The sequence below is a fragment of the Phalangium opilio genome, unplaced genomic scaffold, assembly GCF_054372755.1.
Source record: "Phalangium opilio isolate 3A_F unplaced genomic scaffold, DU_Popi_V2 ptg000014l_1, whole genome shotgun sequence".
Taxonomy (NCBI): Eukaryota; Metazoa; Arthropoda; class Arachnida; order Opiliones; family Phalangiidae; genus Phalangium; species Phalangium opilio.
In genome coordinates, this window is record NW_028324149.1 from 1,255,513 (window position 1) to 1,281,578 (window position 26,066).

At 37.7% G+C, this 26,066-nt stretch overlaps 1 protein-coding gene across 3 annotated transcripts in view; it reads right to left on the bottom strand.

Annotated features, from left to right (window-relative positions):
• Nucleotides 1–26,066, bottom strand: part of LOC149704990 (glutamate receptor ionotropic, kainate 3-like) — a 99,526-nt gene that overhangs the window by 43,769 nt on the left and 29,691 nt on the right. Inside the window, exons 1-2 of one of the 3 annotated variants that reach the window (XM_089865132.1) lie at nucleotides 7,581–8,997; nucleotides 998–1,153 (exon numbers count right to left, since the gene is read on the bottom strand). In XM_089865132.1, coding sequence (XP_089721258.1) covers nucleotides 998–1,153; nucleotides 7,581–7,713 — 289 coding nt within the window. In that variant the 5' untranslated portion in view covers nucleotides 7,714–8,997. Of the gene's footprint in view, nucleotides 1–997; nucleotides 1,154–5,776; nucleotides 5,852–7,580; nucleotides 8,998–26,066 lie in introns of those variants that run through there. The other 2 variants (XM_089865134.1, XM_089865133.1) reach the window with 2 other exon arrangements.

The following is a 26,066-nucleotide window of genomic DNA, read 5'->3' on the forward strand; positions in this document are numbered from 1 at the left end:
AAAATTGGCCTCATTCTGTAATTATTTTTATAACAATTGGTGAAAATCAAAAGTGTCCATGCATTCTCGCTTAATTAATTCAAATTGTAGGCCTACATCAACTCAGTTTCGTAGCAGGTCTGCGATTTAGTATACCGATTTCTTCCTTCGCCAGTATGGCTGTTTTCAGACAAAACAAGTCTGTACACTGCCGTAAAGTTTTACTTCAAACTAAGGAACTTCTCTATGTTGGTGTCGACATCAAAAAGAGGAAGAGAAAGAGTTAGAATATCCTGGGAGTGGGAGGGCGCGCGCAAAACCAAAAAATAGAAAAAGACGATATAAAAAAGTTTAGTTTCTCTAGCTGGCTTTAAGGAAATGTCGGGACCGGCTATATAGGAAAAGAGAGAGAGAGAGAGACTGGAGAGAGAAAGAGAGAGTGAGAGTGAGAGAGAGAGAGAGCGAAAACGCGCGGCAGAACGGGCGGGAGCAAATCGCTGCGTCGACGATGCGGCGAAAGTTCGACGAATCATAATTGCTTCTTTTGGCGGGCTCGAGCTAGTCCCAGGCAGCCAAATGCCATCCATATCCAGCGTTCCACGAGCGAGTCCGTTTGGGGTACCAGCGTAGTACTCTTTACACGACACAACACCAGCTAACACTCCAGAGAGAGAGAGAGAGAGAGAGAAAACGATACTGGTAAAGTCGTCATCTGACTTTTTCGGGGGGACCCGGATCACTTATTCGTTTTTGTTACAAAAACATTCGCGAGCCCTAACTTTAATTGGCCGTGAATGATTGAAATTCCGATTACCGAGAATGGCGTTGGGGAGAAGAAGAAGTTCGACCTATTTTATAAGTTTCTTTGTCAATTACTTTAGTAAAAAAGGAATACGTTTATTAAAATGACTGGTTCTCACGGTCATTTTTAACTAGAAGCGTGAAAATTTAGGGTTTATAATTTTGAACCCGAATATGACTCGATCGCGTTTCAAAACAGATTTTTATCTTTTCTTACCGGCTTTCATGGCGTGAAACTTGTCCTCCTTTTTAATCTTGATGACGCGAGCCAAAAGTCTCGAGTAAGGCAAGATGGTATCGTTAGTGTTGACGCTTTCTAAAGTATGGAAAATGTCCTTTTCCAATTCTTCGTCATCCTCGGCTATGACAACACCTGATGAATAGAATAAAAATAAATAAATATATTTATCAAATAACCCAACAATTAAAGTATACCGTTAAATTAAATACATCCTAAAACATTTATCCTTACCAGAAAAATAATATTTGAAAATGTTAACCCTAATTTGAAAATGAAGATTGAAAAGCGCGCGTGATAATTCTCGCGCCATATTTGAAAGATCTATAGGCCTACGTTTTCGCGCGTGGTTTTAGGTCATTCATTCGTCCTTGCAATGCAATTAACCTTCACAAAGAAACACGAGAGTTCAAGGACATTCTCAATGCCAGGATTTTGTAGTTGCTCTTTGTTTTATGTACTTCTGGTAAAGTAAATGGTGGAAATTATCGAAATAGCTGGAACATTAATCTCATTCAAAAATGTAGGCTATAAGCGACTTAATTTTACTAGAGAAATGGATTAGCCCAATTCCGAGGCTTATAGTGAAACCAATTCCGATATATTCCCAATACGAAGGGAATTTTCGAAGAGCTTAAAATATTTCCGAGTGAATGATCGAGAGCCATAGCCATCATTAACGACTTAAAAGGGGGTCAGTAATGAGGGGCTTCCATTGTTTTAGCCCTTTCGCCACCTCTAGTCCATTCAATTTCGGCTTCTCAACTCCACCCCCCTCCCCCATTCCCTATCTGCTTAATTATTCCATAGCCAAGGCTTAGAGAAGTAGCTTAAAGAGCCGCAGTTCGAAAAGGCGGCGGCGGAGAGCTGGAGGAAACGATGCGGAATGTCGCAAATATTTCCCTTGGATAAATATATCAAAGAGCCGATTAATTCCTCTCGACTAGATCAAGAAGCAGTAAACATCAAACGACTCGCAACGTAAATATACACACCCCCTCAAGGGACGTTGCGAACGAAATTATTACCGTCATTTTTAATCACTTCTTCTTAATGTACTAGTAGAAAAACAAGTAGAGACTTGTTAAGCCTAGTTTTTAAATGTACAATTTCGCGCCATTTACCCATTGTGTTTAGAGGATGTCACGCGCTTTGAGAATGCAATGTTCCTTAAGCCTTGTTTTCAATTTATGAAGATTCGCGCGCTTTTATATTGCCTTTATGATTAGTGAATATAGATTCCATGCAAACAGACTCCATGATTGAGTAATTTTAGACAAAATCCGCGAGAAAATTACTTTCACCCAACCTTTGAGAATTAGAGAAAGCTTGATGGCGAATCAGACAAAAATCTTTTTGGGGAAACTCACTCCTAGACTCAATCTATCCAACAAAACGTGCAAGGAGAGATGGTGCTATAGCTAGCTAGAAGTCTAGATAATTGAAAAGGGGGTAAAAAGAGAGAAAGAGAGTGAGGACACGAGTCATTACACTTAGATACCCGAGGGTTCCGGATATAAAAGAAAATTACGTCACGGCTTAAATCCATCCCTAAACCTTGGCCCTCCTAATCCATTTCCGGGAAAGGCCATATAGTATAATTGGAAATCGGCATAAATCGAAATTTGCCAAACGCCTATATATCTATCATGATAAGGCATCGCGCTAGCTAATATAGAGCGTACCAACCTCGTTCCATCAACCTCGCCAATAACTCTAATTGAAACGATAGCTCAATTAAACCGAGTGAGAAGTCCAAAAGGCTTATAAGGGAATAACTTAAGTCTAGCGTCGAAATGGCCCACGAGACGAGATGTAGGGTAATTTAGCCCAAAAACGTTCATCGTCAAAATGTGTCATAATCGTTAGCGTTGTTATTTTGGAATCGTTCGCGGCGATGACATTTTCTCGCCAACTCAATTGACACAAAACTAGCGAAGATTCGTACAAATTGAAGCCGTTTCGCGATACAAATAGTGTGATGATGTGTAATGAATTAAATGAAAGTGACTAGGCCCAAAAGTTGTCCTTTTTTCATAGAAGAAAGAAAAATAATGCTTTGAGGGCGGGTTGATGTGTCGAAACATGATTTGTTACGTAACAATCTTCACTACATTCCAAGGTTACAATTAGTGACATTTATTCCAACTCCCCTCTTTCTTTCCACCTTAAGTGCCTCTAAATGTTTCAAGAAGTTCAACGACTTCACGCAAATTTGTTTCATTTCTGATCATTTATAGTTCATACACGCCTTAGTTTGGAAATAATAAAAAAGAGAAAAAGGCATTTTGACTACTATTCCCGTATAGATCTACTTCGTAACCCAAGGCACCGCCACCAACCAATGAAACACGGTCTCCTGAGCATAACTATCAAACTATTTTCCAAGTCATTGAACTATTAATAATCATAGCAGAAACGACTAGATATATATATAAGCGTATTTCTCAGTAGAATAAAGAAAAGAAGAGAGAGAGAGAAGTTGTTCTCAAGCTGCGAAGGAAGGAAAGCGTTGCGGCAGTCTACACCTTTGAGACTTTAAGAAGATGTTAAGCTGTGTTATCCCCATAGCGAAGGCATAGCGTAGCGTAGCCTTCGTTGTACGTGCCCGATTTTAAATCACCTTTCTAGGCTGCCCGAAATCCTTACGGGGCTGTTTTTTCGATGACTCAAAATTTTCTAGGGAATAGGGATATATATGTACCGGGGGCATATAGGCGCTAATACCGTACCACCAAAGTCTTGGGTATAAAACTCTGGTAACGGCGAGAAATCCGTTTTCTCCCTTCAACTCGTGCGATTCTCTGAAAACTTTAGAAAACTTCTTCCGCTCCGAGCTCGAACGGTTTTCACGCGGGGTAAATCCTTTAAAAAAGGACGACTCTCTTCGAAAGGGATTTTAATCCGTTTTCAAAGGGTTTTGAGGTACAATTGCGTGAACGGTGTTTAAATAATATAAATAAATATAGGTCTACAGGGTGTTTATAGGAGAAAACATAAGTTTATAAGCTATGTTCCATAAGTGTGTCACTCGTTAATGAGAGCTTGTCATGAAGTGACGTAGGCGAAACGTCATAGATTCTCGTAAAGCGACGCCTGGTGAGGCGCTATCAAAGGCTTAGTATAGACTAAATAGGAGGATGGACTGCAAAACCGAGTGTAGTCAATTCTCGCGTCGCTCTTGGACTAGCTCTCATTAAACCTCTAGCATTACGAAGTAGAGGTAGTTTCATACTCATGGAACATATCTTATAAACTTATGGAGAAAACTATAAGTCGAAAATATAACTTCTATGACGCAATCCCTGACCAAATTTTGACAATATCCCTGACCATTTTAAGGTGCTTACCAGAGCCAACTTCATAATTACACCTGGGCCCATATTTATCATTGCTCGAAACATATAGTTTGATATACCAAACGAAATCCCTGACCTATCCCTGACTTAACCCTGGTAAAACACTCCAATCATTGTACTTGTAAACAGTGGTCCTTGTGGAAAAATGTTATAGAACATTTTCAACTCCAAATCGCCCTTATAATTAACACACTGTACATACATCTGTCCTACAGCTTTAGCACGGGAATGCTCTTGCATATTTAGTTACCTTATGGTCGAGTCATAAATGAAGGACCGGCCGATATCGTTGGTAATTGCCGGAGGCAGTAACGCGAAACAGGTGCGTAACATACGGATCAGGAAGAGATGAAATACGGAGACGCGACAGAACGGGGATGGGGGGATGATATATCCTTAACATTGGCAAACGTGTATAAACCAGAATTCGAACCCGGGTCATATCGTAATCGCCTTAACAGTTAACGCGTCAAACGCTTTAGGTATCTACACCATACCAGAAATACAGCCATAAGTTTGTAAGATATGTTCCATAAGTATGATACTTCCTATGCTTCGTAATGCTATTAAACCTTCGCCTGACTTCGTGTTGCTACCAATAGATATAATTGGTTGACCATTAAAAAAGAAAAGCACGGCTACTGGTCAAAGGACCAAAACAATCACTAGAGCTGAAGACAGTTCTATTTTCAAAAGCTAAAACTTTTAATATTTAGAGATAAGGCAATGCGATGGTAAGAAGAAGAAGAAAAAAGGCTAAATATGAATAAGAAATCAAAATGTGGCCGAGCCGGCCCTAACTTTATTCAAACTTAAAATTCGAATCTATATATCCTTCTGAAACATTTTATGCAAATGAAATTCAAGATTGAAAAAGCGTTTGGGCCATTGGTGAAACGACGACGAGGCGAGGAGGGCCTTGGGCTGCTGCCGCTGTATTTTCTATTTCCTTTTAATGCTAATACCGGCTGCTTACTAAGTTTTCAAAAGGGAAATAGAATATGTATCTAAAAACGTCAAGAATTTTCGGAATTTTGTAACAAAACTCTGAATTTCCACGCCTATACTTTTATATGTAGGCCTATACGAAGCGAGCTGCATGTAGCTTTTATTTTGTAAAGAGTTAATCGTGGTCGCTGGTGAGGCGCGGGTTTAAAGGGTATTTTATGATGACGTCAGTCTTATCGCATGACTTTGGGATAATTTTAACAGGATACAGAGCAATTAAATATGTAGCGGGAAAAACCGTCAATGCTATAACCAATCAATAATTGTTTCCATAAAAGGAATTTAGAATATTTACCAACAAATGTTTTGTTAATTCGGTTTATAATCAATATTTCGTTAATTTCTCTATTACGCCTGTAAATTCCGTACAAATTTTACAAACTATCCTTACGAAAAGAAAAGTATGTCGATTGGTCGTTGGAGATTAAGATTCTTTAAGCGTTCATCGTCCAATCGAAACTCGTTTTCACCGATACCGATTTAGGCGACTTAATCAAAAGCAAGTCGTATCGCAATGTAACATCTTCCACTATGGTCAATTCCCGTCGCATCTTTCTCGTATTAAAAGACAGAAAGAAGAGAAGAGGATATATATAGTATACAACATTTGCTATACAGGGTGGGTGTATCTGAAAAGTCTGCCATTAATGAAAGGGTGTAAACTTTGGGGTCTAAAACCGTGTGGAAAGTGTACATCCCTAAAACAAAGGAATGTCTACACACCTTACTAGCGCACGCGCACGTCTAACCATTTATTAGTCCATTTCCGCTAGTTAAAGGTTCAACACTGTCTTCGATTGAAAACAATTGAAGGTTGGTTGATATGTCTTACTCCACATCTGTGACTACTGTTCCCATGTCTAAGGGGATAATCAAGGTTTGAGAGGTCGTATCTCCGTAACTACACGTTGTAGACCATATGCAACAATTAAAGGTGTTCGGGTGACATTTTCAACTCAGTTTGATCCTAAGAAGACACCCTTTAAATTATGGCAGACTTATAATGACAAACACCCTGTATAGGCAAGCAATCTCTCTTCTCTTCGACTAGCTCGAGTGTCAGGGGGAGTATAGCGCGGAGAAAGAGATCTTTACTCTTTAGTGTCATTCAAGGAAAGACTTATACGGGGGTGGATGGGGCGAATGCGGGACTGTGAGGCCTTTAAGAGGGTGTAAAGGAAGATGGAGAGGAGAAGGAAGAAGCTGCAACCACCGCGACCGGGTACCACCACCTTATGGAAAACGGGGGGATGTGCGGTACGTATTCTTGAAATAGAGTAGCAGTAACGTACGTTAAACGTAATACACCGGCCGCCGGCTTGGGACTTACACTAATTAACACCGATCTAAATGAACGTTATGTCTTCGTTGCGGACACCAGACTCTGCATGGTTAGTATGGAGGAGATTGGACTGGACGGCTTGGCTTGGTTTGGTTAGGCTACCCCGTACGCGGTGCTGGTCAATCTTTCCAAGTCTGGAGATATAAGCGAAAGGGCCGGAGCTTACGTAATTACTAATTTTATACCAAGGATGATGTATTGTTTAGGAGTGAGGTAGGTTCTCCCCGTGGGAAATATCTGATACTTGGCATGGCGGACTTCAAAATGACTTAGTTAGACGGACTGAATTGAAATTTTACCGTAATTAATAAAAGTGCGAAAGTTTGAAGATGATTAGAGGTATAGAAAATAATTTGAGGGGAGTTTTAGAAGTGAAGTTCATTATTTCGATACATTTATAAAAATATTTTTTTGAATAAATTAGTTAATCTCGTCAGGGATTTTCTTTTATATACTCATTCCGAAATTTAATTAAAATCTCTATGAAGGGGTCATTTTTTGCGAGTTAGATCAAAGATCTTCTGACCAATAATTAAACCTAATATAAGTGGTTTTTAAAAAAATTATTTCTCTCTTACAAATCAAGGGTCTAAATTTTTACAAATAAATATCAATCCCACTTTTATAAACCCGTTTAGAAACACGATGGCTTTAAAATTCAAATTTCCATATCAAAGAATACCAATTCAATTAAAAATACACTAACTATGGTCAAATTCAACCCACTCATATTCCATACACCATAACATATCTTAGTAAATATTTTATCACGGAAGATCATGAACCACACACAAACACACACATTCGACGTCACAACGAGGTCATAGGTCATCAATATGACACGATGACTCACCAATTTTGATAGCGTTGGGTAAGGCACTAACTTGGGAGACTGCGCACCAACGTAACGAACCCAATAGCGTCAAAACAAACGGCACCAAAGTGACCAGTCGCCGCGTTGTCCAGCGAGATCGCCCCGCGCCCATTCGGTTAACCGACCAAATCGTCAAGTACCGCGTTTGGAGGAGACGCTAAATTCCCCTCTCCGAACAACAACAACAACTCCCGAATAAAACTTTCACCGATAAAAAATTAAACAGCACCGAATCATGGTGGCGGTGGGGGTGGTGACCTTTTCAACTTCCGTGTATCGTTAAAAAGCGAAACATCAGCACCAAAAAACAAAGGGTCAACTAATCCCTAAGGTTAAGTCCATGTTCGTGGGGGGAGGTTAAAAAGGGGGATGGAAAAATCGTCGAAAATAAAAAGAAGAGAGTGTACCGGCCCTTGATAGGGTGTCCGGTTCGAGAGCTCTTAAACGCGCACACGTCACGAGCTACGCTACCATCTTTCCAGCGTCATAATTTTTCCAAAAGGCAAAAATCGACTGCGGTATATTCCTAGTTTTCTATAGGATGTTCCGGCCGCTTTTTTTCGGGTATTTAACGGGGAAGAATTTGGAATCGAGTAGGACGCGACTGCGGGTGTCCACTCAAACCCTCCGATTCAAGTCGGGCTTCTGCTAGCTAGCGGTTTCTGTCCGGGGATGTTCGCTACATCATCCCGGAAGGGCTACGCAGGCGCTATGAGTCTCGCGCCGATACCGACTCTATACCGAGAGAGCCAAAACTACACCGCCATCCCGCAGAGAGAACCCCCATACCAGAAAGGAGAAAAGAGCCTATACTAGAGAGAAAGAGAGAGCGAGAGAGAAAGAGAGTAAGAGAGAGAGAGAATGAGGGAGATGAGGGAATTTCGAGAGCTATTGGTAATGTATTACGATTTCAGTGAAAGGGAAAGGTCAGAAGGCAAATAGTATACCTAGCTACTTTAATTATTTAATTTAACTCCTTGACCTTATTCTGTTTTCTCTTAATCTTATAGATCAGTTTCCTGACTGGTCCAGGAGTTTAGGTACACTTCTAACTGTTTCTTTTCTGATTTCCAAATGATTCAGTTCCAAAAAGGGAGAGTAGTAGGACCGAAGTTCAGTGGGATTTATGGGAGATTTTGAGTCTAAAAGGTTCTATGATATTTTGACCCAAGGGATACCGATAAAAGTTCTAATCATTGGATTATTTTAGGGATGACCCCATTAATTTAACGTAAGAAATTGAAAGACAATGGTATTTTAATAAAGGGGTCAACGTAACTTATCGCACTATTGAACCCACTGTACCTCCATCCCTTTTTGAAACACCCTGTATATATCAAAATTCAAAGAGAAAAGCAATTAATAAACTTATTTCTTCCAAAGTGGTATTTTCAAAGGAATACATTTTTCCCCAGTTCCATCAGGAATAGATTCAAAAAAATTATTTTTTAAAACTTCCTTAACTTTTTTTTTCCTTGCACAGTTTTTTATTTTATTTTGCTCCTTCAAATTTCAAGAAAACGGGGGAAACGTTTTTCATTTTAGGAATAAGAAAAATATTCTAGAATAAGGGAAGAAATGCGAAAAGGGAAAGAGAGCTAGGGGTGTTATGTGTTGGGTTTCATCAAGGGCAAATAGAAGTTAGGGAAAGTGAAGCTGGAAGGCGTACCAATCAGGTTTGCACAACGAAATCTGTCATAATCGTAATTTAGAACCAAAAATACAATTTTTAACGCTTAAAATGTCTCAAAAGTCGAACTAAGTTCTATTTTTCGTCTTTTAGAGAAGTTAAAAAAGATAACGTAATATTAAAGATTGTCGTTGACCAAAGAAGCTAACGAGAGAAAGACTCGTTCGTAACCATCATACTGGACACTAAACGAAGGCTTTCATTAACTTCTCCCCAGTATCTCACATTCTGTTATTTCCCATTTGCATTTGGTTCGGTACATTTTTCAGCTATATAGCAAAACGAACGATATTTCACTGCTCTCCGCGAGGGAACACGCCGTTTGGTCAAAATTGAGGTCGCGCGAACCCAACAATGCGTATCAGCTGCTTTTGACTATCAAACAAACCCTTGAACAATATATATAGACCAATAATTAATCTTACACTCGTGGTTTTTAAGTTAGAAAAGACGTAGAAGGAAAGAAAGATTACTAAGCCTTGGTCGTCCAAAGAGGTTTTTTTGATTTTGATGAAAAACAAGAATACGGCGCGGATTAATACTTGTTAAAATTAATGCAACTAAAAATTCAAGCAATTTCTCGAAAGGATCAAGTAATGGCTCAAGTTGATCATTCAAAACCACTTTACATCGTTACTTCATACCCTTTTTCACGTTTAATGAAAAAAAATAATAATAAAAATAAAAAAATTCTGGCTTTTTAAGAGATCTTAATCACCTTTCAACGAGCGAAGTTTCTTGGGCCTTCATTAAAAACGGCAATTTGATAAGGCAAACGCTTGAAGGAAGATTGAACAATGACCCTAGAGTATTAAGGGGATTAGAAACTTTCGAATCGACTAAGATACTAAGCATTTTTTGGCATATTTCATTAACTGAACCATGAGAAGGTACATTTTCTTATAATATAGTTTCCAACGTATGCTAGGCCTTGCCTAAGTGTATAGTACAGTAAATAGTTTTCATTTCCCTCCAGAAACTTCAATAGCGTTTCTAATCCAGTTAAAAAACGTAGATTCCATGGCTTAATTTAGAGAGATAAGAATAATCAACACATCAAACGAAAATAAATGAATGAAATTTGTCATTAAAAAAAAAGCTATTTTCCAGTTAAACCCAATAAAATTTTTAAAAAAATTAACTCGATTTTCCTTGGCTTGCATGTGGTGAAGGTAAACCCCACTCCTTTATAACTGGCTTTTAACGACTAAGGAATAAACGTCAAGAAAGAAAAGGTGTATGTATGTATGTATGTATGTATGTATGTATGTATGTATATATATAAAGGAGATGTAAGAATTCAGGCAACGAAAAAGAAAAGTTTTACCACGAAACATCGAACGGTGTTTAAATAGAGAGAACGCGCTATAAGTTCGACCGAGCAACATCACACGCCCGAGTTCCTTACATTGCTTTTATCAAAGGTTCATAGGTTATGCTCCATAAGTTTGTCTCTGGTAACTTAGAAACTGGAGCTTGTCATGAAGTGAATGAAATAGGTCATTGATTCGAGGTAAAGCGAAGGAGGCCTGGTGAGGCGCTGCTGTCAAAGGCTTACTACAAACTAAATAGGACTAGATGGAAGTCCTGCAAAATTAACCTCCGAGTGTAGTAGTTCAATTCTCGTTTGTCGTTCTCGAACTATAGCTCGAGCTGTAAGTCTCTCCTCTCAGTAACATTACGAAGTATAGAAAGTGTCATACTTATGGAACATATCTTATAAACTTATGCTCTTTTCCTGAAAAACGCGAGACAAAGGCTGTAAGTAATTTCTTCAGAAAAAAGGGGGGCACCTTGGTTGGTTGATAGCGTTAAATAAAAGTCGTACGTCCGTTCGCGGTTTCGGTTTTCCCCTTTTAAGTTTCAGCTTCGTTGCTTCTCACATCACTAAAAACCCTTTTTCTACATGATTTCCTGGCGTCGAACCTTTAGTGAAAGTAAAAACGGAAGAGAGAGAGAGAAAAAAAAAAGGAACGAACTATCCCCTGTTCCTTGATTAACGAGATTTCTAATTAAAAAGAGGCCAAGCTCGTTCGTCATAACGCTAGGATCGTTCGCTTGCCTTCTATCGTCGCCTATTACTCCTTTTCAATTAAAGATACCAGCGGTTTAATCCATGCCTTTCGTAACCTTAACGAATTGATAGAATATACGTATAAGACTGGGTTGCGATGAAATTGCCCATGGCCTTCCAGAAGAAAAGAGCGCAAGAGAGGAATTTTTAATCTTCGGTAGGAAAAAAAACTAGGTTAGGCTTAGCGATTTTATAGGTGTCATGGTTGGAATAGAATATGGTTGAACGATGCCACCCACGCTGTTGTTTCGGTGTTACGAGGGTCTAAACGGCTCGATGGAAACTATATCATCTAAAAACCCTGTTTTCTCGCATCGGTTTTTTTTGTTTTTTGATCGGGTGTGTGTGGAAATGGTGCCTGGGTAGGTCGAACTAGTGTTTTAATCGGTTTATATCAAAAGGGAGAAAATAAGACGAGGGGAATTCTGATTAAATTTGTTCAGTCAATTAATCAAGGAGCTTGTAACGAACGAAAATAGACTTCACTCGTCGTTCAAACTAGGAAGAATAACAAATTATCGACCATTTTCAATCCATTAATACGAACAATTGTTTTTCAATTAACTGACGTGTTTGTGTTTGATTATGGAAATTGAGGTAATGTAGAATGTTAGCTCGCTATTTAGGGTTTTTTTATAGATGTCTACTATCTACAAAATTCTTAATTATCCTTGCTTTTTAAAATAAATTCCCACTTCATACTTAATCATCCTTAACAGAGAATAGTTCACAGAAACCTTAGAAAATATACGAACCTTATACAGATGTCTAATAGATAGTTTACACACATGGAGGATTCATGCGATGTTACCTGGAGGACAAAATGTAGACGGGCTTCTGTCCTCCAGATAGCCAGGCCTTCTGGTGTAAATGGTATGAATTCTCCATGTTTGTAAACTGTCTATTCACTACAATATTATTAACACTCCCACTTCATACTCACTCATCCCTAAAAAAATCTTAGAAAATATTAAAATACACTTTACTTTTCATCCGAAATAAAATTTAAAAGCTTAAATAATGATTTATCGTAACTAATGAATTACCTATGGCTAAAAGGCTTACGTATACTTTTAACAGAGAGGGTTAAGGGTTACGGCGGGTGCGTATTGGATTTTACTTTCCCTCTATGTACACGTTAATCCCCCCGCAAACTATGGTAACACAATCCAGATATCCTATAGTTCAGACCCCGAATCATGTGCGGTAACAATTCAAAGAGCGTGAAAATTTAATAAGGGAATAAGCCATTGCAAGTTTCTATCTATATATATAATTTCCAAACATGTCAGCATTAGTTGCTGCGGGGAAAGTTCCGAACCCCCCTCCCCCGGGTCTATTCGACAAGTCTTTCCCAATTTTAGTATTTTAAGAAGTATATCAAGTAGAAGTTCTGGACTGATTAATTTCCAATATACTCGTGTAGACTACAGGTAATTCCAAAAAGAGGAGGGTGCATGCACGTGGGTTCTATCAGCGATTTTGAGTAGAAAATGTTCTATAACACTTTTTCCTTAACGAGCATCCCATAAACAAGTTATGAATAGTGTTTTTAAGTTACTAATCACGCTTTAAATCCTAAATCCTGGGTGTGCCTCCAAGAACGTTACTACTAGATAGACAGACAGAAAAAGTTTTGAATATTTCAATTTTAATGGGTTTCTACAAGACTGTTATTCTATGAATCATTCCCCGCCCCTTATTTGGCGTAGAGAGCCGTAAAACCACCCCGGAATCATGATGATGACATGTACCGGTATACCGGTATAAAAGTCGGGTGGTACAAGGCCTCCGCAGCTCCGATCCGAGCAGCTAATAGGTCTAATATTTGGTTCCTGGGGAATATAGCCCTTTGCAACAGGGCATAAGTGTATCATACAACCCAAAAGTATATGGGTTAAAAGAATTTTTATCTATATACCAGCACGTGGCGTCACGTGGTGGGTGATTTTAGCAGAAACATATCCACTATATCCAACCTCTAACCTATCCCACTTGAAAATGGAATGAAATCATTGTTGGTCTGGCCATGGTTCAATTCCAGTTCGTTTTTAAAGAAGACGGCATCGTCTGTTTTATTTTATCTGACATGGATAAGGCCCCTTGATCTATACTTAGGCATTATAGGGTTATATTCGTGGCTATAGTTCCTAGAAGCAGTCGTTAGGGAAATTACGGAAAAGCCTTCTCCATCATAAATTATTCAACCAGTTTTATATCCGGGACACATTTATGGCTATCGTGTTATGTTATAGAATGTTACGGAAGATGGGCCAACCAAACTATACGCTGGAATCTATGGCCAAAAAATGATGACGATAGCTGCTTGTATAATATTGATAATGGTCAAACTTGCAGAAGTGTTAGGAACAAAAAAAAACAGAAAATCATAATTTAAGGCTCTTCTGAATTTTCAACTCTAAAGGGCCAACCAAATTTTAACTCTAACTTATATACTTGGCCCAACTATACGCGACTCAGTAAAGCGGGATACAAACGTGATTCTGATTGGTCAAATACTTGAAGTTGGCGGGCTACAAGTTGCCTATAGTATTCTAGAACATTATAGGTCAGCAACCCAAGATATCCTTTACAATATTAAATAAACCAACTGGATTTGGGAAATTCAAGTTGCTGTCCCATAACTTCTCTTCCAAATACAACGTATCACCCGCTTTTCAAAAAAGAAAGGCCGCTTTCACTTTTGTGGGCCAACTCTGCACAATTCGTCGTCATTTGACGCTACTTAGATGGGGTGATGTTGGAAGAAATTTCAAATTCAGCGAGAAAGAGCGTCCGCGGAGATTTTTTCTCCCTTCGCGATCAAATAGAATATGAAAAGACGAAAAAAAAAAAAAGAATTTACGAAAATCCACTCTGTTCGTTGTACATCACGCGAATCATTCGATTTGAAGAAGAAATCTAAATCCCCGAAAGGTTTTAAAGGCGGGACAAACGGAGCGTGTAGTCAAATTCACCAAGGCCTACTACAGTAGGTAGGAAATAGAATCCCGGAGTGCGTGCGGTGCAGCTGCATATGGGATATCGATTTCAAAAGTATACTGCAGAACCGTTGAATTCCTATAACCTAAAATATTCCATTTGTACGACGCCGGTAAAAAATGTAGATGACTCAATAAAGATATTTCTGAAATAGATATTACACAGTCAGTACGTTTTTCCAGCCCCCCCGAAATTGTGTGACGTAGTTTATGAAAGGCAGGCGGAAAAAACTGGAGATCACGTCACTACAACCAAGGTTTTTTTTAACCAACGTTTCAAACTTGTTGCGGATGAAATTTAATGTTTTTGCTTATTAATTTATCTAAGTGTTATTATTAAAAATAGACCATTTTCAAATTTGTTCATTCCAAAGTCGTAAGACAGAGCTTCAAAGTTACCTGCAGTTATAGACCAAAGTCCTTTTGTTTAATTTACTCTAATTATTTCGTCTCACTCCAAATAAAAATAAGAAATTTAATTTAATCTCAATTAACTTGGTAATCTATTATGTTAATAAATTGGCGTTTCCAGGTAAAAAGGGCGTCATGTTTATACAAACGAAAACATAGAAATTGTAACGCTATACTTAACCTGATTAGTTTAATCTATTCTAACACTCCCAGAAGGCGTGGTCGATAGAAGCTAAGGGTTAAAATAAAAACACAACAAAAATCGTGCAATGTTTGGGCCTTTGTTATGTTTTTACAAGGGAAATAAATTTATGCGAAACATGTATTCCCACGCAAGAACTGAGCCTCGACATTCGTTAGAACTATAGTTCATTCTTCTTTCTTAACTGATAAGAAGGGCATTGTTCCGAAAGGGGTGGGAAGGGTTCTTAATCGTTTCCTAAAAATCATTGTTTTCATCACGGCTCGAATATTCTCACATTGTTCCTTTCGTTCCACACTTTTAAAAATGGACCTTTCTAATGAAAATAGCCTGAAAAATGGCTTGAAAAGATTCCGTTTAAGAAGTTTAAAGAATTAGAATTAGCTCGGTGTAAAAAAAGAACGTCTACACAAAGGCGAACAAGTGCTTAAGTTAAATACGTTGTGAAGTGGAAGGAGGTCAAATTAAACAATCCAGGGCTGCCACGAAATTTTCAGATTCAAGTTTCTTGACCTTTTCTAACGATTTTCCCTGACTTTTTAGGCCACATTGTCATAACAAAATAAATTGCATGTTTGAATATTTAAAGTAAAACGCTAAGGGAATTCCACGATTTTGGGGTCTGTTCAAACGTGATCTTGCTAAAATGGCGTTTAAAACATCACCCATTTGCAAGGGTGAACCACAGATATTTTAACCTCTTTAACCAAATTCCCTGACTTTTTTGAAATTTTCCCTGACCTGTTGGCCCATTTTGAAATTCCTTGACTTTTACCGGTTTTACCTGACCCGTGGCAACCCTGTGATCAACATTTCCCGTACCGCTGTGTCGCGCGACACGAACCAAGTACTACTTAAAGTATTTTAGTAAATCTTGATAATATGATCTTGCCTCTCTCTTGTCTTTGCTACACCAGATACCAACATCCACTTCGCGTCAAAATGAGCATTATCACTTAATTCGCCTATGGAAAGGAAACCTAGCTTTTTAGGCGCGTGGTTCTTATTCCGGAACGAATCCTTTTGATTTTATTTTTGAGTCGGAAAGGTCTTAAGGTCGCGCAATGGGGAATCCAAATTAAAAGGGATAGCGCGGTTGAACTCAAACGTCATAAAAAAACGGAAGAAGAAGGGTAAGTCTGAGGAATTAACAAGAAACCTATCTGGCCCTAGCTGTACTGGAAAAACCAGTCAAAAAGCTATAGGCTAAAAAAAAAAGAAGAAACGATTCAGAGCTTGAATGGCTGGCACGGTCTTTGTTTTAAAGTATAGTAACTAGATTAAGAGTTGGTGCTGCTATTTTCTTCGCTTAAATTCATTTGGAAGTTAAGCCTTAGCCCCCGCATCTTTACTTTAGGCCTTTGCTATAATCCTATTTAAGCGTTACGGGTCAAAGGTGGATTCACGAAGCAAAATAGGCCCTTGTTCAAAAGTGATCAGTAAAATAAAAGAGAGTGGTGCTTACTCATCTTGTTTCCCGGACAACAAAGACGCCTTCAAACAATAACAGAACAAATTAGTTGGACTGATAAACTTGAAGTCTAATATAACGTCTTTGTATCCACAAACCGTCCGGATGTTCAGCAGTCGATACTACTTGAAAATGGTCTAATGAGTCTAGAATGTAATCCCAAGTATTTAGGACAATTTAGGATGTAATTTCAGTTCTAATACTTATTAATTTTTCCTTAATATAAGTACGAGTTATTACTATCTCAGGTTTTATACAAGATATTGTTCAGTGCAAATAATATCCCTAAACATTACATATGCTAAAGATTTATTGGAAGAGCGCGTATTCTATACATAATTTATTACTTGGTATATGCATGCACCCTAAGGAAAAAAAATTAAAATAAGTAATTTAGTTAAGAAGTTCCCTCGGAAGGAATTTTTTTTATATATATGTATATTTTCATAGCGCCATCATTATTATGATCAGATTCGATTAAAGCTACGAAAAGTTTACATACAGAAAAGAAGGCAAAAGAAAAAAGGCTTTCTTCAAAGTAAACGCGAGATATGAAGAAAGCAGGTGCTTAAGACAAGCCATGTAAAAACCTTTCAAAGCGTCTATGCATCTATTGAGAGGTAACGAAAGATTCTGCCTTTTAGAAACCAGGCAACGTAGCTCTTTATTTTTAAGGAAAGAAAGAAAGAAGAAAAAAAAAAGACGGGGTAAAAGTCTGTAAGACAAGGCTTCTTGTAATCCGCCTCCTATATGTACTAGTCAACTTCGTTCGCTTCTCTAGATTCCACAATTTCATTAAAAGGTACACGGAAAAAGGGTTGAGACTGAACACCTCCCCCGAATCTTTTAGAACAGCCTTTTAAACATCCTCCTAAAACTAAAGAGATATTTAAAGCCTTTTTTCTATAATGAAGTGAATAGTTTTCAACGCCCGCCTTGTTGGCACCTTTTTTCTTTTCTTCTTTACATATATTTGAGTAAACCCAAGTGGATGTTGTGGTTTAAGATATGGTTAGACGTAATATCACGTGATTAGTGTTTATTGACGCTCCTGAGTAAGACCGTGCATTAAAAACAATAAAATTCAGAAATGTCAGGAAAGCCAACATTTAGGGTGAGCCATCTCTATGTATTTTCCCATAGCCCCTGTAGAAATGTTTATCACGTATTACACCATTGTTCAGAGGAGAGGCAAACTTATAGGGGCTTATTTAAATTATTTTTCTTTCTTTTATTAAATATGTTATTAAAACGCCGCGAGTATTAGAAGGTGATATTACCTTTAATATAAATTAGTATCAAGCAAAAGTGTTTATTCGATTCACTCTAAAAGCTAGCAAAATTATTTATCAAGTAACAAAGTCCTGAACCGTATAGCAAACCATTTATCACTATTCCTGTTTTTTGTTCGTTGACGTTCTTTTTTATTTTTTTATTTGGAAGACCCAATTCCTTTAGTTTTTATTCTCATCAATGTATGTCCGTTCAGACATCTTATACCTAATATCAGAGACAACTATAAATAATAGAAAGTAAGGTAGAGTAACTCTTAGAAAGGCAGTATACTAGCCTAGGTTGTAAGCCTTTTATTCATGCCCCAGTATTTGTCTTTGCTAATATACTTCGCTAAACTGTGTAGAATACACTAAATGACGATGTTCGATTGATTTCAAGTAGAAATTTATCCATTTTTTACTTTCTCGAGACACGTAAGGGTCAAGAAAGAGTTGTGACCCGCAGCTAGGGAGTTTTTGTTTTTACGTATTATACAGGGTGTTTCTGAGAAGTCTGCCATAAATGAAGAGGGGATGTTCTTTGGGAATTAAATTTTGAGTTGAAAATGTAACTTTCATCTCCATTTTGTTTGCCACAATGGACACTGTTTTCGAGTTAAGATTGTAAGAGTAATTAATTAAGAAACTGATTAAGACAATGATTTCTAACTTAATTAAGGGGTCATCCATAAAACACTGAAATCATAACGCGAAAACAGTGGCCCTTAGGTTAAAATTTCATAGAACATTTTCGACTCAAAATCCCCCAAAGAACATCCCCCTTAATTTATCATAAACACCCTGTATATACTTTTTTAAGTCTTAAGTCGATAAAAATGGACCATTAATCACGATGCTCCTTAAAGATAAAGATATCCCTTACGAAAATACTACGTTCGCATTAAGAGTAAAAACTATTTTGTTTTCCCAATAAAATAAAACAAAATAAATAAATATATAGACTCTTTCTTTTGAAATCGAATTATGTCTCTACCGATCATAAATTTAAAATTATCGAACGTAGATGCCCAATATTTTACTACTAGGCCTACTTCATATGGATTGGATACAAGTCTAAATTTGAACCTTATACTTAAACCAAAAATTTAAATAAGCTATACCCGAACGTTTTTATTCTTTAGTACTTGGTATGGGCTATTTTAGTTCAATGGCAAAAATCACCTAGGCCTATATTTTAAAATTTTTCCGGGGAAGATATATTACGTGCTAAAAATGGTGAAAAACTATAGCCAAGGCTTAAAAAGAAGAAGAAGAAAAAAAAAACCTTGGGAAAATTGAGCGAATTTGAAATTTTTGCAGGATAACTTTTTTTTTTTCTTTCTCTTTCTTTTAGCTTCCCATCACATATTTCTCGTTTCTCGTCAAGGGAAAATTTTTTCCCGTATTTTTTTACATAAACTATATAGAGAAGCCTATGGTTTTTCTTTCCGCTTTCGAGTCTCCCATTTCGTTGCCATATTTTCGACGTCCCAATCTGACAGCGTTGAGAAGCAAAGTCAAAATATCGCGACAACGGAAAAGTCATTTTCGGATTTTTTTTTTAAAGTTAGGGTAAAATGCAGTAAAATAAATTTATAAATTTAGATATGTATACTGATTATTCTTTCGTGGAAGCGGTATTGGAAAAAGGATTAAATTATTCGGCTTTTCTTATGAGGTTTATAATAAAATTATTTAGGTCTTTTTTTTTCGTTTCATTACGCCTTTAAGAGAGTCTCGAGGGATGAAATCCAATCCAATCTTTTAGGAGAAGGAGCTCCTTGTGGATCTCGTGTAAAGGAAAGGGTCATGGTAGAATTTTCAAACCTTTTATATTCAAAAAAGAGCGTATAAAATAAATAACCAATATGTGTACAATAGACCAAAAAAACTTATGTTGAAGTAAGATAACTCAATTACTTATATCTAAAGACACATAGTATTAAAATTAATTAATTTTGGATACTGATCCATTACAAAGATTGAATCTTTATGGCTCTGAATTTCGAATTTCAGTTGGAAAGAGCCGTAAATACACGCTCCTGAATTCTATCGAGTTAATTTAGTTGTAAATTAAAACTAACAAGGATTAAAATTTATTAATTCCTATTAAATTAAAGTCATTTAAAATTAAATCGTATTTAATTTTAAATTTTACCAGACTTGTGGGAAAACTTAACTCCCATTAAATTAAAATCCTATTTAATTTTTAATTTTAATTGATTTATGTAAAAACAAAATTCAATTTAGTATTTTGATATTAAAGACTAACTTTTCAATAAATATAATTGAAATATTAGACTGGAAAAATTAAACTAATTCAGTAAATTATGATTAACATAAACCACGTGATAATAATAATATGCAAATATTATATAAGCCCGTCCCTTTTAACAAAAAAAAAATAATAAAAAAAATCCCTATATTTGTTTATAAGAAAGTCTTTTTGATATACTCCATGAGCGAGGTTTTTCTCTTCTCTTGCAAGTTGAAGATCAGTTAGCGAAGAAAGAAAGAAAAAAAGGGGTAACTTCATAGTCGTATATAGCAAACCGCTCTTACGCGGGAACATATATATGTATAGACTATACCCCATTCTTTCAAGCGAAACAAAAAAATCCTGACACGTTTGGCAAGTGCTCCTAACTTCATTTTGCATCCCCCATAATCAAATATTGACTACATACTAGGCTAGCTCAGGCGAGAGGCTAGCCTTAGCCCAGGACAAAAAAAAAACCCCAAAAAGTTGAGTGTATAGAGAAATAAGGCGACTCTGTTTTATATTATTATTTCGTATATGTCTTCTCGTTCCGAACGGTGTTTTTGGCAAGAAGAATTAAGTTTTTGTAAGAACATATGCACAAAACCCTGAGAACGTATGAAAAGCCATAGAATTTTAGTTGTTTTTTATGAAAATATGGAACTTTTTGTTAAGTAACGCACCGGGAATAAAGGCGGGAAGAACAGAGAGTACGATATGTACTATTCAATCGTTGAACGTTCTCAGAACTTATATGGGTTCCCGGTTTTTTTATATATAGCCGGAGAAAATGAACCCAAAAAAAATAAAAAAATAAAAATCGTTTCAAATAGAGAAAAAGTAAAACTTGACCGAGAAACTTCAGTCTCCCATGAAGATTGAAGACTCGCAGATTCTATCAACGTTGCCCAATGTTCATTACCTAAAGTTAGACGTCATGGTTATCGAAATAAAATTTACAAGAGGGTCTTTGTTAGGGAATGACATGACATATCGTTGCACTGGTCCGGGTGTCTTAACGGAGCGCGTCACACCGGACAACCTGGCCATCATTCCATATATACAGCTATTGAAATCATTACGAAAGACTTCGTATTAGGTATGAACTTCTGTTCCTACTATTCTACCCTTTTTGCTCAGTTCAGGAGAAGAAAAGAAACCACCTTGGAAAAAATATATATTTTATGAAACTCCAGATGCTAGCGAGAACCCGCATGGACGCGCTACACGTTTTTTATTGGTTTATTGTCGTTTTTGGGGAAGAAACTCCAATTGTTTTTTTGTTTTTTTAAACCATACACTATCCTATCGCGTAGTACTATTTTATATTCCGTTTGTATATTTTATATCATGGTAAAACTAGGCCTAGCTTGCCGAATTTTATACTTTAAAACCATATCCTTAATACGAAATATATGATCTAAGATCAGGTATCTCTTAAAACAAAACCAAAATAACACTCGCGTTTTGTAGGAAAGATACACAATATGTCTGGAATAGGCTAGAATTTCTTTTGGTTTTTTAATTTAAAAAAGAGCCTTATAAAAATAAAAATTAATATTGTAAATTGGAACCATGTAGGCTACAAATCTACAACACTAAAAAATACAAGTGCGATTAAGTCCTCTTAGTCGTAGAGACGCGTTAGGCCTCTCTGTGAAGCATATCGTGACGTAATGCTGAGAGAAGACTGTAATTGGTCAATATAGTCCTTACCGCCATCAGCTTGACGTAGAATTAAATCGCATACGTAATTTTTAATGTTGTAGCTTGGTCGCCATCTTGGATGAACACCTCATCTAGTAGGTCTTCACTACTAAAGTACCAATATTCATTATTTCTTACTCTCTTTCTTAAATAGAAAAAATATTCTCTTAGATTCCTTTTCTATAAGCGAAGTCGTACGAAGAAAAATATAGATAATCCATAGCTTGAAAGTTTTAAAAACTGAGCATCGTTTGTACGCATTCGAGACCCCACGCACAGAGATTAAGCTTGCAAGTTCCCCCAAATGGAAAAGTCCAAAAGGATAGGAAAGAAGAAGAAGAAGAAGAGGAAAAAAATACGTTTGAAAAAGAATAGAATTCGAATCGGAAAAAGACTATGAGGTTACGGCGTTCGTTTCCAGTGGAAAAAAATGAGGAACCGAGGCTTAAGCTAAAAAAGAAAAAGATAATAAAGGTTTGGACGGATTCCCTATTTTTTTTTTTTTTTTGTTTGTTTTCCGTTTCATTGATCCAAATGATCCTACGTCGTATTCCCGCTTTCGCTATTTGTAACGAAGATGAGGAAGGGTGGGTTTAAATTTTTTGATTTAAGGAGCCCCGTATCAGGATCAATTGCCACCACGTACAACGCTACACGACCTCTTATCTCTGTACAAAAAGAAGGTATTGTCAACTGATCTTGAAAAATTGAGAAAACTATTGAAAATCTTCTTTTAATTTGGGTTCGGATTTTCGATTGTTATTTGGAAAATATACTTAATCATAATAACGATTGCTCATTTCTAAATCTAAAGTAATCTTGGAATCAGATCTTTTCATACAAATCAGCTTATTTTCTCTCTATTTCAAAATTTCCATTTTAATTAATGGATTTCTAGTGATTTTATGGTAATTAATTTTCTAATTTGGTGGAAAAATTTAATTGTTGATTATATTATAGAGATTTATCAAAATTTATTTATGAAAAAAAATACCGAATAAAAATCATTTAACAAGCCCCTATAAGTTTGCTTCTCCTCTGAACTTTGGTGTAATACGTGATAAACATTTCTACCGACCAATTGCCCTATCACAGTGCATATCTAAATTATTTGTAGCGATTTTAAAGGCTCGCTTAGAACGTTTTGTTGAAGATAATAATATTTTAGGGGAGTTGCAGAACGGGTTCAGGAGGGATAGGAGAGGTGCAGATAGTATTTTTGTAGTGTCTCAGTTGTTGGCCATTGCTAGAATTGAGCAACGTCCGGTGTTTTTTGCTTTTCTAGACTTACGTAAGGCTTACGACAGCGTCAGCCGGCCGCGTTTGTGGTCGGTCCTAGTGTCCCTGGGAATTCCAGTTCCTTTCGTAACCCTTCTGGCTACACTATACGAGCATGTGCAGTATCGCTTTTGGTTTGGGGGAGTAGTCACGGACTTCATGCCTAGCAGAGTAGGGTTGAAACAGGGGTGTCCTCTCTCACCGCTTCTTTTTGCTTTATACCTAGAACCATTAGATAGGGCCCTGCGAACATCAAATTTTGGGTTCCCTCTTCGATACCCTGGCAGCGCAAATCAGGAACTTAGAATACCGGGGGGTTTCTTTGCGGATGATATTTTTGTGACAGCAGAGTCCCGTTTAGGTTTACAAGCCATTTTAGATATTTGTGGGTCTTATGCAGCCGAGTATGGGTTGGTTTTTAGCTCTGAAAAATGTGTGGTACTCTCAAATCATTTGTCTATGCAGGGTGGGTCAGGTCCCATTTCCCTTCAGGGCAGCGTTTTGTCAGAAGTGTCTGAGGTGACATACCTTGGTGTCAAGCTGACAACTGTGGGAAAGTTTTTAGAGTGCCACGAGCATTTTTTGACGACGAAGGCAAACCGTCTGGCGGGCGCTATCAAACATAAGGGTTACCACTCTTATAATAAATATAGCGTCATGAGGACGCTCTGGAAGGCGGTGGCGGTCCCGGCCCTTACTTACGCAAATGAGGTCCTTTGTCTCAGCACTGTTACATGTCGCCGCCTTGATCAGGCCCAATTTTCCGTGGGTAAGGCTGCGTTGGGCGGAAATTTTATCACCTCTTATGGCGCCGTCAAAGGTGAAATGGCCTGGTCTACTTTCGAGGAGAGGGAGGCCAAAAGTAAACTCCGGTATCTGGGTCGGCTTATGTTTATGGCAGAATCGCGCATTGCACAGCGGGTGTTTTTCTACGTCCGGGCGATGAACCGCAAGACAACGTGGTTAAAGCGCGTAGAGCGATTACACGAGCAATATGGCGCTGGTTTGTCGCAAAGGGCTGCTGAATCCCTACATGGGTGGTACAGCCGAGTTGATGAGGCGGTGGCTGAATCTTCTCAGGCACGTTGGCGGTTAGAGCTCGCTCGCCATCCAAGCTTGAACCTCTACGCCTTAAAGGCTCGCCCGGGCCTAGAACCACTTTACGACAACTCTATTGGTAGTGGGCTTTTATTCCTGGCTCGGTCGGGGGCGCTACCCACAGCTGAACGGTTGGCCCAAATCTTTGGTAGTGCGGAGCGTAGCTGTCCGCTCTGTGGGGCGGATAGGGAGGATGTCGCCCACGTACTTTTATATTGTCCAGTCTTGGAAAAAGAGAGAGAGCCGTACCAAGAAGTTGGGGCTGCCACGCTGGCTGATAGACTGTCACTTGGTCCCAATGTAAATGTAGATGTAAATATTGCAATAAGTGTTATAACTAAATGTCTTCTTGCTAAATGGGCAAATGCTCGCCTCCAGCGCCCTCCTTAGCCTGTTCTGTGGTTAGCATATTTTGATATTTGTATTATTAATTTGATATTTGTTTTGTATTATTATTATTGTCGGTATTTTGCTTGTAAAAATTTTTTTTTTTTTTTTATTTTTGACCTGTGAACCCCTTGCGGGTTCCTCCCTGATTCAAAAGGGATTATTATTTTTTGGGTCAATAAAACATTCATTCATTCATTCATGGGAAAATACATAGAAGAGGCTCACTCTAAATGTTGGCTTTCCTGACATTTCTAAATTTTATTTTTTTTAAAGCACGTTCTTATTCACGAGTGTCAATAAACACAAATCACGTGACATTACGCCTAACAATTGTTAGGCTTAATGAATATTAATGTATTCACATTATACTGGAGAGAGGAAAAAAATCAGTTCTCTGTGATGGGTCAAACTAACACATTTTTGTAAGAATGTTGTCATATATAGGGAAAAAAATGTAATGTCAGACAAAGAACAACTAATGGAGAGATACCTTTCTCAACGTGGATTGTTCTGCGCGTAATGCTGATAGGGCATTCGCCCCATTCTCCATTTATGGAAAGAGACTTTTTTACTCTGTACAGTGAGGTATACTGTGTGTTCCACGTACTTTTGTGCACAGCAGCACAGAGTTCTTCGAATAGAGGAAGCGGAAATAAAGGCAAGGAGGGTAATCAATGAGTTAACCATCCTGGTGGTGCCTCAAAAGACGCTTGTGTATATGGGTGCCCCGCTTTTGCTGCATTTAAAAGTTAAGGAAAAATGTATTAACTCCCAAGAGTTTTCGATTTGTGTCTGTGATGATAATTTAGGTTATGTTGGACCGGTTTTGGGGCGAAGCTTGACATAAAGTTCTTCTACTTGGAATATTTAAGCGGTCATACACGTACCCATACTAATATCTGATTGAAGTTAATGGGAAGGCCTTCAAACTCCGTTAAGCCTACCGCTGCTCCTTCCTCGTGTCTCATTGGTTATTCAACCGAACATTTATTTACACAAACGTAAGTTACGACATTTTTGATATTATAGTAGCTAAACCTAAGTGAGACGACTTGTACTATAATGATAGCAAGGCTACCAAAGAAAAAAAAGTAAGACAGTATACTGCAAGACGTTTAAACGTAAGGATGAGCTCTCCGCGACTCTCTCCGAACCATCCCACAATGCACCTTTTCCCACGCTAACTCTATAACGAAAAAGAGGGGGGCGTGATAGGGCGTTCTTCCATTCGAGTCAATGAGCGGTTGTTTCCATTAGTAGTTATGGCATTTCCCGAAGCTAACCCGTCAAAGGAGACTATACCGTCTTTTTTTCCCCCAACCTCTATACTCCTGGACCTCATTTTCCGTAAAAAAAAATAACTAAACCAAAGTCCCATCCATGGCAGGCAGTAACTTCCTCAACACCGGAAATGCGTTCTTATTTCTATTTAGAACCCTTTGTGTCGTCGCAAACAGTATAACAGACATTAAAATTTAAAATTAGTTTTACGATTTTATGTCTAGAGTTAATTTTCAATTACCTTCGTCAAAACAAAAGTTAATACGTACACCTTAACGCCGCGGCTGCATGGCATAGGTTAGGTGGTTTCATTCCAATTTTGAAATT